This window comes from Echinops telfairi, unplaced genomic scaffold (genome assembly GCF_000313985.2).
Source record: "Echinops telfairi isolate 266 unplaced genomic scaffold, ASM31398v2 ScPeMD7_7415;HRSCAF=8453, whole genome shotgun sequence".
In the NCBI taxonomy this organism is placed as follows: domain Eukaryota; kingdom Metazoa; phylum Chordata; class Mammalia; order Afrosoricida; family Tenrecidae; genus Echinops; species Echinops telfairi.
This window is the reverse complement of record NW_022111315.1, coordinates 1,567,141-1,579,770: the sequence shown is the minus strand read 5'-3', so window position 1 is coordinate 1,579,770 and position 12,630 is coordinate 1,567,141. Positions and strand designations below refer to the sequence as shown.

Below are 12,630 nucleotides of genomic sequence, written 5' to 3'. Positions count from 1 at the left end.
TGTGTGTGTGTGTGCGCGCGCGCTTTCTCCAGCAATTTGGGCTAGCTAAAAGGTTAAGAAAAATGGTCCTTTCATAAAATTTAGCTTTGAAATGAATATACATATTCTTTCATCCAACACTAAAGTACTAAATCTTTGAGACTGCATCATGGAGTGTTCTATTAAAGTAAAGAAATCTGGAGAAGGAAGCCAATACTCTAAAAGTCATCCTCTTGGTTGAGTGGAGCGTTAGTGCATGCCCCTCTCTAGGTCCAAGTTGTGATAAGTATGCAAGTTTGAGAAGCACAATTGCCTAAATCTGGTTACTGAGATGCATAGAGGACTAGCTCCAGTATTGGATCATGTCAGGAGCTTTTTGCCAAATGCCTTCTAACATTTTCATAAGTGAACATTCTCTGTTTACACTGCAACCATTATTCTCTCTGACTGAAGGAGTTCTGGTTGTAATTCTCCCAAACTCATATTTGCAAACACAAGAGGCTCACATTCTTGAAGCTGAAGCTATTCTACCCACAGAACATCCTATAACTTGAAATCACAGCTTGAAAATGCTGGGACACAGGACATCCTATAATACACACCATTTTCTGTGTCTACCCCATCCATAGGATAATTAGGTAAAAGCAAAATTTGCAATCAAGCTAAATATATTTCCTGATTATTGGAGTTACATCAGTCTTCTTTATGGAACCTCAATCTTGGAAGGAAACAGTGGGATTATTGAGGCCAAACTCCTCATTTCACAGATGGAGAACCTAAGGCTTAGGAAAGGAAGAGATTTATCCAAAGTGCATTCATTGTATAGATTGAGCTAACTTACATCCTTATCTCTTGACTACAGAGCTCTTGTTCTTTCCACTACAGTGGATGTAACAAACTTGGGTACTAAATAATGCTGATTTCAAGCTGTCCAAATTGGAAGGGATATGGTTCAGCATCTTGAACTAAACTAGATATAGAAACTGGGCAGATCTAATCTGCTTCTGTTAAGTGCAAGCAGAATTCTAAACCTTGTGCCTTAAGGTCTTTAAGACTACAAGGAGAGAGTATTCCTGGAAGAGATGAGCTCTAGATATCCTTTCCTTCCTCACTGGGGAAGGGGCCCCACAATTACCCAGTTGTTTCATTCAAAGTGCATATGGGATTAAATATGGAGAACTTAATTGTTGAGTTGTGTTGCCCTGATAAGTTGGTTTCTCGGACATGAGGCATTATTACTAAAAGATGACTTGGTAAGTCCGGAGAGGATTCTCCTGCCAAAGCATCTGGGGAACAGAGAATCTGAGTTAGTAGAAGGTTTTAAAGTGAGACTTCAGATAGTTGTGTTTAAAACCAAGAAAACATCACAGATTAAGACACTGTGATGGAATCTGGCAAAAGGTTTACTTGAACTTCCACAGAATTCAAAGGATATGGTGAAGAGAAGAAGAAGATACTCACGTATGACAACTTCCTGTGCTTGAGTGGGGTTACCCACAGGAGAAGTAGTAAGCAGGGGGAGCTGGAGGTTTTTGTTGAAGACCGCAGTTATGGCTCAATTAAACATCATTAAGTCCTAGTAGAAGGAGCTGGAATATAGGGATCAGATGGCTAAAATGTTTCTGGAAGGATGGTGAAAAAGAAAGAGGAGGTGTTGGTGACTTGATTAATTATGCATTTAAGAATAGCATCTCTGAGGGGGGGAAATGGATTCTTTAACCTACAAAAAAGGAGATTGATATAGTAACTTAGTGTCTTTAAGTATTTGAGAGTTATTATGTGCATTATGGTAACTATACTTATTTATCTTTAAAAAGAATAGAATAAGGGCTGAAGCTGACGTGGGAGAGATTTCAGTGAAGAATGATGAACATTGGAATGTTACCAAGGAAGTTTGCAGAATTTCCTTGCCCAGAGATCTTTAAAAATTGGCTTTAGAGAAGATAGTTGATAAAACAAAACTTGTTGGTTCCTCCACTCTCTACTTCTCTCTTCTCTGCCTCTCCTTCTTCCTGGTATCTGTTTCTGTGTCTGTCTGAACATCTCTGCTTACCCAAGCTTCTTCCTATTCTTCATTCTCAAGTAGCACAAACCTTACCTTAACATTCACTTCCTGTACATCCTGACCCCTTTAGAAATCTTCTCAGAGTTTATGAGCAAAGAGCCTTCAGGAATATTGTTCCTAAGGCCAGGCTACCCTTCTAACTTTCTCTTGTTATCCACATCAAGTCTACCAACTAGACAATAAAAACCCCACTCTTCAACAATAGCCCAGTTTTTTAAAAGAGTGACCCAAAACATCCATCCACTTGGTAGTTCTCATTTTTTGGCTCAGCTGAAACGTAACCCACTTTTCGAGGTCTTCCTGTCCTCTTCGTCACTTTACCCTGACAATAATGTAGCATTTCTACTGTATTCTGATAGTGTCTGTTTCCCACACTAAACTATCAGTTCCTTGAGGGCTATATATTTCTACACCCTAAAACCTAGCTAAGTGTGGCAGTTACATAATCTCCTGTCAACTTGAGGAAGGGGTGGAGTCTAGCCTGTCAATTAGGTTGCAGCTTGATGACCTAATTTGGAACCGCGAAGGCAATGAATAGCTCACTGGAGGACAGACACACTCTTTGCTTTGTCTTCCTGCTGACAATATACATGGAGCTACAGTGATGGATCCAAAGCCCTGGAGCTGGAGAAGCCTCATGCAGACCCACACCAGCGCTGAGATATTTCCACTGCCATTGGATCCAAAAGACTTCCCACACACTAGTCTATGATCTGCTTGCATTCACTATGATTGCATGTGTTACGTGAGTCTGAAGAGGAATTTATAGACTGATATCAGACATATGGGCTAATATCAGACTTATGGACTTGATCTGGACTGGGCTGGGATGTTTTCTCAATATACAATTGCTCTTTTATATAAAGCTCTTTCTTATACACTTATGAGTGTCTCTGGATTTCTTTCTCTAGTCAACCCAGACTATCACACTCAGTAAATGTTTATTGAGTGAAAGAGGATAGAAAGGTGTAAGTGTGTATGTGTATGTATCAAGTGTGTTGTTCTTTAATAGCAGGAACTCCCAGTAGGCAGACATTGAGAATCTATAGAACTCCTGACAGTATAATCTTAGTAGCAAATAATTAAAAATTTAACCTTGAATCTTTTTTAACTTTTTATTGTGAATTAGGTTAAGTTTTACAGCGCAGATCAACAGCTTTACACTCAACAGTTCATACACAGTTTGTTTCAACTCATCCAGTACAGTCCCCTCAATGGACATCACTTAGCCCACTTCCTCCTTGAGTTTTCTGTTTCCATTCCTCTTCCTTTCCCAACTTTTTCTACTTTGTCTTTAGGTAAACGCTGCCATTGGTTTATCTTAAATGGTCAATTATTCTATCAGGCTGTGTTCCATTCCAGACCTGAAGAGTGACTAAGGGCCATACTGTTGGAGGTTCCACCAGTCTCTATTTGACCAGTAAGCTTGAGCTCTTATGATTTAGGGTTTTATTTTACATTTTTCTCCCACTCTATTCAAGACCGTTTAATGTGATTCTTTTCAAAGCAGTTGGTAGTGGTATCTGGGCACCATCTAGTTCTTCTGGTCTCAGGGTCATGGCAACTGATGTTTTTGTGATTTACCCAGTGGAGTAAATATTTCCATATGCCTTTCGACTTGAATCATTTTTCTTTCCTCTGTATGGGGAGAGCACCTTTGATGGCTGCTCACGAGCTTTTAAAACCCCAGTTGCTCTCATGAAAATAGGATGGAGAACATTGTCTTTATAAACTACATTATGCCAATTGACATTGGTATGCCCCAATTATGGTCCTGATCCCCAGGCCCAGAGACTCATGTCCCTAAGGTGCTTGATTATAACCCCAAATCTTGCTTTTTTAGGAAAGAAGACAGGACCTCCTGGTCCCAATGGCCCTCCAGGACCTCCAGGACCTCCGGGACCTCAGGGACCCCCGGGAATTCCAGGGATCCCTGGAATTCCAGGAACAACTGTTATGGGACCACCTGGTCCTCCTGGTCCCCCTGGTCCTCAAGGACCCCCTGGACTCCAGGGACCTTCTGGTGAGTTTCTCTGTCTTTTCACTCCTCTAGGTTCCTTACATATGTTTTAGTAGAGCAGGCATGTATGATCCTGAAAAAAGTTTCAAATGGAAGTTGCAGTGTTGGTGTGAAGATATCCTAGCCCAGTAGAAATGTAAATTGAACAAGCCAGTATATCCTGCCTTCTCTAATTTTTTTGTCCTTGTCCCACCTCATCCCTTCCATCACACCTTCTCCCTGACTTTAGACTTCCCTGTCTATACATAATAGTAAACTCATATGAACTAGACACAGGGGCTCTGTGGACTAATTGGGAGTTCTCATGGAATAAGGGCTTGGTCTGCTCTGATTCTTAGCATCTAACTGCACATGTTGATGTTTGCATGGAAATGGATTGTGGGGATGAATGGTTGGAACTGGACAAAATGACAAGCCCTAGAACCGTTTTGTCCCATTAATTCTGAAGTACTTTTCTAAAGGATAAGGTAAGGCGTGATTAATTTGGAAAGTTAGAAATGTATGAGCCACTCAGCCTTTGCATGAAGCAAACCGAGGTGCCAAGACTGTGTGTGTAGGATCCAAATGTTTCTTGCACTAAATCCTAACCCCCACCACACTGCCCATTCATATGTCATTTAATCCCTTCACATCTTTCCCCTTGATCCCAGAATGGCATCCAACAGATATGAAGGCAAATTTAAACATGTCTAATTGGAGTTGGCAGGAGTCAAACTACTTGGACTTGTGTTAGTTGTTATATCTTTCCCCTTGCTGCAGTTCTGATGTGAGGCTTTAAAGAAATGGGCTATTTACACTTCATCTCTTTAGGCCCAATAATATTGTAGCAGAACTCAACTTTAGTTCAAACAGGGCTTATCAATCTCACCATGGTCTTTGGCACAAGAGATGGAATTAGGAGTTTTATCAATCTGTCATTTCTATTTCCCAAACTGAGTACTTTCTATGTGCAAGAGATATATGTTTGATGCTCCCTGTTCTCATAGAGTTTATATGCTAGAGGAAAAGAGAAAATGTTAAAAGACAAGGTAATTACCTTGTTTGGTAATGGGCTTTATGAAGAAAATTAATTAAAAGAGAGCAAAAGGCTAAAAGCGGGATGGTAGAGAAGCAAAAACCACTTTTTTTTTTCAGAAAAAAACACCAACACTGAATTGATTCGGACTCATAGGGTCTCTGTAGTTGTAAATCTTTACATAAGCAGATCACCTCATTGTTCCACCAGATGGTGGTTGACAGTTTTCAACCACCAACCTTGTGCTTCACAATCCAACACTTACCTGGCAGTGTCACCAGGGCTCCTCCAGAACTTTTAGCAATAAGAATGCCCTCTCATCTCTCTCCATGTGTGCCTAGTGGGTTTTGGTTTGGGCCAGCATTGACAAATGACCTGTTTCCCCGTTGGCTGGATCCACTAAAGATATAGGTCAGGAAGGAAAAGAAAGAGTGTCTTCTAACACTCAGACCCCTTTGTCGCTCTTTATCCTCTTGTACTGTCTTAACTGGAGAGTAAATTCAAATAGGTTGGTTGTAGTGAGCAAGGTTCACTGCCACTGGTTGCCTAGGTGGAGAGTAAGGGAAATAAACAGCATGCCCTCTGATTGTCCTGTCCTGTTTTGCAGGTGCTGCGGATAAAGCTGGAACACGGGAAAACCAGGTTGGCTGGAGATTGCTTTCTTCTTGGGGAACAAGGAAGGCTATAGGCTATTAAATTGGCTGAGACCTTAGTTTGTAAGAACACTCTGTAATTTCGAAGCTTTTCACAGTTTCCTCCCATCTGTAGGAGTAGAAAAGTTTGCTCCAGGGCACACCTTCAGATAAAGGAATTGAATCTTGCTAAAACCATTTTTCTTGACACCATAAGACATAGAGGGTCATAATATCCCAGCTCAGTAGGCAGTTGAAACTAGCTGCCAGACAGGCCTATTCACCTAGACTTGCAACTCCCCTGCCATCACAAAAACCGTTTCAGCACTCTGGCCACCTGCAATCTGGAGCTTAGATGCTTGAAAATATGTCCTGGAAAAAGAACCACCCAGCCCCAGTCAAGCCTAGTCAGAGCTTCTGCCTTAATAGTTGGGAGGGCTCCTAGTCTTTGAGCTTCCTAATTTGTCTTTATTGGCAGGTTCTTTTGCTTGACCTTATCTTATCGCAGTGAGAAATCTACACAGCTGCATGGTGCTTAATGGTTTGCAGGGAAATTTTTATATCCATCACCTCATTGGATCTTCAAACAAGTCAGTGAGGGAAGCCAAGCGTAGATTCTTCTGCTCCCCATTTTCCAGTTAGGGAAATAAGACTCAGGCATTATATTTGGCTACATAGCTGAGAAGTGGTAGAGCTACAAAATCATATTACCCTCTAATAGAAATGTGTTCACTGGAAAGAGAGAGGGATCAGAATTTGGTTTCAAAAGAAGGCTTGAAATCAGAAATGGAAACCTGAGAACCTGCAGTGAAGCAACATCCATTATTCACAGTGACCATTCTCTATCCTTCTCATCCTCCCAGCCAGCTGTGGTGCATCTACAGGGCCAAGGGTCAGCAATCCAAGTCAAGAATGGTAAGAATCGAAATAGGCTTTCTCCCTAAGAAGAACTTCTCTTCTCCCTCATGTTCAGTCTCTAAATAATCTAAACAAAGTCTCTAAATAATCTAACTAAACTGCCAAGCCCCTGAGGTACCCCTGGCATAATGGGCTATTCACTACTCCATATTGCCCTCTGCTGGCTATCCTGAGTAATTGCCTGCACCAAAGCCAACACCCAAATTGCATTTAGAATCGTCATGATGAAGCTGAAGAGAACTTGAGAGATCATGTAGCCTAAGAGTTGGGAAAGAGAATGCTTATATCAGTTGCCATGAAATATTTATAGTTTAATAATATTTGCACAATCTAAATTAGAGAAAAAGTTACATACAATTACATTATTCTTGTGTGATGGGTCTACACAGAAAATGGAGAAGGGATTCTTCTCTCTGGGGTTGGGGTATGTTAGAACTTCCGTAACCCACCCTATGGCAGTAAGTAGTAGTAATGTCTATCAAACGGGGAAAAGTTTAATAAGGTTCAGAACCACTGCTTTATTGCAATCCTTTCATTTAAAGAGTCCTGATGGTATGGTTGTTATGCATTGGGCTGCTAATGGCAAGGTCAGCAGTTGGACACCACCAGCCAGCACCAAGGGAAAAATATGAGACTTTTTACTCCTATAAAGAATTATAGTCTCAGAAACTCAGAGGGGCAGTTCTACCTTGTCCTATAAGGTCGCTATGAGTCAGAATTGACTCGATGATAGTAAGTTTGGCTTTCTTTAGTTACAAGATTAGGAAACAGAGTGCCAGAGAGGTTGAATAATATTGTAATAAACTATACTGCCTTGTACAAGTATTTGCATGGTACTTCACTCTTCAACGTGCTTTGTTTTGTATTCCCTTTGATCCTCACAACAACTCTATGAGGTAGGTAGTGCTTCCTCTTTATGGAAACAAAAACGGGAGCTCAGAGAGGTTAACTTGTCTAAGAATTCATTGTTGGTTAAATGTCGGAGCTAGGATTGAAAAACACTGCTGTCTTACTCTTTCCAATACACTTTGCTACTTAAGTGATATGTATATACTCCTCACTGAATGATTAGGTTTGTTTTCCTTTTCAAAGAGACTTGAACATTCATTAAGGAATAGAATTTTGAAATAATATCCATTCCCAAGGGTATACAAAACCTAAAATCCGTGAACCCCCAGAAACCTTGAAAATCAGCAATGAAACCAACATGTAAGATGCTTACCAATTTTGGAACTGGAAGAAGGGACTGTGAATGTAGAAGTAGTCATAGAATCCTACCACAATAGGCTATCTTCTAGGACCCCAGTCAGAGCTAAACTGGCTATTCTGAATTTCTCTAGTGATTGTGCTTAGCGGCTCACTTTCTACTCCTGTGAAGATTTACAGTCTTAGGAAATTCACAGGGGAAGTTCTACTCTTTCCTATAAGGTCACGATGAATCTGAATTGACTGGATGGCAGTCTGTTTGAGTTTTTATTCCCCTGAGTAATACCTGGAAGCCTGTCTAATGGCTTCAGAAACATAAATAGGAACAGAAAAGCACCAAAATCCAAGAGTCCTACTGAGGCCAGGTGCCATGTGCTTCAGGGAATCGGGTGGGCCATGATCACAATCTGTCCAGGGAGGACAGGAAATAGATTTGTTTGGATATATGGAGGGTGGCTTCAAGATTTATTCTGTGCTAGCAACTGCTGACTTTGCCACCATTACCGCATAACAAGATTGTTTCCCATTTCTCTGAGTCAATCCCTATTAGTAGCCTGAACTGACCCTTTTAGATCCACAAGAAACAAAAGTGGAACAATAGAAAATTGGGTGAAGGGAGACGTTGGACAGTGTAAGATATGACAAAATAATAATTTATAAATTAACCAGGGTTAATGAGGGAGGGGGGAGCGGGGAAGGAGGGGGAAATGAGGAGCTGATGCCAAGGGCTTAAGTGGAGAGCAAATGTTTTGAGAATGATGAGGGTAACAAATGTACAAATGTGCTTTACACAACTGATGTATGTATGGATTGTGATAAGAGTTATATGATTCCCTGCTAAACTGCTTAAAGAAAAGAAACAAAAGTGAGGGAATCGGATAGGAGAATGTCACACAAAGCAGTCCATAGTAGTATGGGATCTAGAACATCCCCTCCTAACTCATACCCCATCTATATATAATATCCAAGAAAGATGGTCTCCTGTTCCAGAAGGTCTCTTTCCTCATACCTCCTGAAACTGGCCAAGTATGGACATTCAAGACATAATTTCCTAGATCACAAATGGATGATTTAGAGGGGAAAAGGCCCTATATGCTTACTTTGTTCCCTCATGGTGGAAAAGATACATCCCTCTTCCTGCTGGATAGAAAAGGAAATCTCTCCCTCCACCCCCCCAACACACACACACACACACAATGGCCTTGTGCATGATGGCCCCCACCATCTAGCCAAGGTAATATCAGCTCCTCCACCCTTGACTAGGGTGCTTTGCCAAGGGTGCCTCAGCTTCTAGACACCCTTCCCTCTCCCCTTGGATGGTTCTAGTGTGCCTTTGCCATCTATTCCTGCATCTCATAAGGATCCCTCCCAAGTATCCCTCTCAAGAGATCCCTCTCACAAAGGTTAGGACAAGTGCCTTGTCCCTGGTAGGCACTCATTCTGGCTGCTACCGAATTCTGAATAATCTCTGATCCCTAAGTTTCTTCAAAGAGACAGTTTATTGTGCAGAGTAGTTTTACTGATGGCCTAGGAAAGCTTTCCATAAACGAGTGGATATGGAGAAACCATGAAAAGGAATCTCATAAAGAGAAAGAAAAATATCCATGAACCTATGAGATAGGAAAGAAATCGAGGAGCTCCAGCTGGGAAAGTGAAATTTACTAAGAACTTGCCTAGCGCTCAGTGTCTGCATTTGGCTTGTGCAAGGCCTTAGTACAACTCCCGCTCCCCATCTCCAAAAAAATCGGGGTAGAAGATGTTGGCTAAAGACTCTTACAGATGGGAGTGGTCAGGAAAGGAGAGGGGACAACTGACAGGTAAACCCCAGGAGGCCTGAGGCAGCCCTAGCAGCTGCTACAAACAAAATACCGTCCCTGCTTGCAAATGTGATTCTTTTTTTAAAAATTTGTTTATATATAATTAACATATCATACAATAGTTCAACATAGTAAATAGAGTTGTGTAATCATTACCGCAACCAATTTTAGAGCATTTTCTTCTTTGTTTTACTCGTTAGCTCCCCATTTCTCCTTAACCTCCCCTCCCACTGTCCCTAGGAAACTATTTATCCAGTTACTGTCTCGATTGATTTACCAGTCCTGGATTTCATAATTAAAAACCCTACAAAATTAAAACAACAACAATGATAAACTAAAACACAAAAACCCTCAATGGGAAAGAAAGCAGAAAAATTTTAAATCGAACAATTTTTAAGTGTATCAAAAGGAAGATAAAATGATAAGGTGTTACATTTTAACCCAACGGCATCTGCAATAATCCACTTTGCAATGCACACTGGATGATAGCACGGTTATTCACATACCTGGTCAGAGGGCCTTAATCCACATGGGGGCCCTGCAAATAGATTTTGAGCTTTGACTGTCATCCATAGCCTTTGCAAACCAGGTGTTCAGAATTAAGTTTCTAATAACATTCCCTCCTCTGGATTTGGATTTTATTATTTACAATCTTTGGATCGCCAGGCTGCTATAATTCTTCAAGGTGGTCTCAGATGACTGCTTGTTTTAAAACTCTATATTCTATTCTTTCTGATAGCCAGAAACCACTTGATTAGTGTTTTCTTTTTTTTAAACTATTTTATTGTCATATAATTTACATATCATAAATTTAATTGTTCAATTATATTGAGATGAGTTGTGTAATCACCACAACAATCAATTTCAGAACATATTCTTTCTTGTACTTGTTGACCCTTAATTTCTTCAAACTTACCCTACCATGCCCGTAGGATATTATTAATTCCGTTACTGTCTCCATAAACTTATGTATCCTGGATTTAATTTACAGAGAATTATACAAAACAAAAATCAAAAACAGATAAACAGAAACAAATCCCAGTAACAATAACTAAGTAAAACAGAGGAAAACCTCAATCAAAGAGAAAATATTAAAAACTGGAACAACTGTGAAATGAGTTGAAAGGGAGATCAAACGATAAGATGTTACCATTTAACCTAGTTGCTGTTGGGATAAGATTGGAGTTAAATACTGTTTGCTATTTCTTACTTCTATGACCCAGATCTTTCTGACATGTACTGAGTGATTGCCCTTCTCTCATACTGAGATCTTTCAGGTGGAGTGCTCAATGACTGGTCTCGCATCACTATGAACCCCAAGGTGTTTAAGCTACATCCCCGCAGTGGGGAGCTGGAGGTACTGGTGGACGGCACCTACTTCGTCTATAGTCAGGTAGAAGTGAGTACGGTCTTAGGCCTAACTCTTCTTATGTCCAAAATGTAGATCCCATGCAGGCCACATAGGGCCATTGTGGAGCCAGCCAAAATCAGCCAATGGCTAACTTCCTGCTTTGGCGGCAGGAGCTGGATGGGCAGAATTGCAGAGGGGGGGAGTTGAAAGGAGGAAAGATTTGGTGTGGTTTCTATTCTTTTCCCTAGTCAGATGTCATTTGAAAAACTGAAAAGAAGCCCCTCTCGAATATTGTTCTGGGTGGGTTCCTCCTTGTTTCCCCGTCTAAGCTGTTTGATTTTTACTGCCAAACTTGAACTTGGTCTCAGTAGATTCTTTGAAAGTCAGTTCCAGGCTGGCTCAGAAACCCTCCCCACAGCATTGTTACCTGGGATATAAGTGTTCCTGCAACTTTCTCTCCTCTTCAAAAAAATTTGTCTTTCTGTCCTCCCATTTTCTCTTCTGTCTCTCTACCGCTTTCTCTTTTCTGCTGTCACTGTCCCAGCCCTTGTTTTCATGCCTGGGACTCACTCCCCAGGCCTTTCCCTAGTTATTTGCCTCCCCTGAGGTGGTTCCTCAGAGCTAGAGGTAAATGGGCCGTGATGTTGAGTCTTTTGTGAGGCAGACAGCAAGCAGGTAAGGGTGAGGACTGCAAAGCCAGCAGATGGGTCTCATAGGCCAGAGAAGGTGGGCTAACAAGTACTTGCATCCTGGCATAGTTTGGGTCCTAACTCAAGATATTATATGGCACCTGAGTACACGGCTCCCTTCTGAAACGCCTGTGGAGGTAGTGGCCTTTTATAAAGTGGGTTAAGGTGGGGTGTGAAGATCCATAACCCCAGAGGACAAGTGGTAAATGCCCACTGGCTAAACTCTGTCTGGCCTATGATGGGGAGGGGAGGGTCATCAAAGCTTGATAGGAGTTGTGAAGAATAGAAAAATTCATTTTCTGAATCTCAAAGTTAATTAAGAGTGGCTTCAGGAGCAGGGAGGTGTAGGAGATTACACATTGGGCTGCTAAACTCAAGGTCATCAGCAGTTTGACTCCTTCAGCTGAGCTGTTCGGTGGGGAAAGGATGAGACAGTCTACTCCTTTAAAGATTTACAGTCTAGAAAATCCAGAGGGGCAGTTCTACTCTGCCATATAGAATTATTATAAGTCAGAATTGACTCAATGGTAGTGAGGTTTGTGTTTGTTTTGTTGTTTTTAGTTTTCAAACTATAGACACCGTGCAGGTGAGAAAAATCCCCATGAGGCTACTGAGCACACTGGGAAACAAGTATAATTAAGGACTGGGCTTCACACTTTAACATTCTGTATATCATTTGGTGGATAACTCTCCACCTTCCTGTATGTGTTTTCTCCGTCGGCACACAGAGGGCCAGAGGACACTGAGAAAATCTGTGAGAACAGTTCAGCTGGGCAAGACTGGGATGGGGAGGATCAGGGGAAAGGATCTAAGCTAAGTAAATTTTCTTAAAGAGCTACAGAAATGGCAAGTTGTTAACTAGAATTCACTAAATCAGTGACTCCTAACTTTGTACTTAAACAAATTCTCCTTGTGGTTGATTTGAAACTGGAAGTCAA

The 12,630-nt window shown here is 41.2% G+C and overlaps 1 protein-coding gene across 1 annotated transcript in view; it reads left to right on the top strand.

Annotated features, from left to right (window-relative positions):
* Positions 1 to 12,630, top strand: part of EDA (ectodysplasin A) — a 558,670-nt gene that overhangs the window by 511,790 nt on the left and 34,250 nt on the right. The window contains exons 4-7 of the mRNA XM_045296990.1: positions 3,888 to 4,067; positions 5,687 to 5,721; positions 6,575 to 6,626; positions 10,930 to 11,051. Coding sequence (XP_045152925.1) covers positions 3,888 to 4,067; positions 5,687 to 5,721; positions 6,575 to 6,626; positions 10,930 to 11,051 — 389 coding nt within the window. The remainder of the gene's footprint in view (positions 1 to 3,887; positions 4,068 to 5,686; positions 5,722 to 6,574; positions 6,627 to 10,929; positions 11,052 to 12,630) is intronic.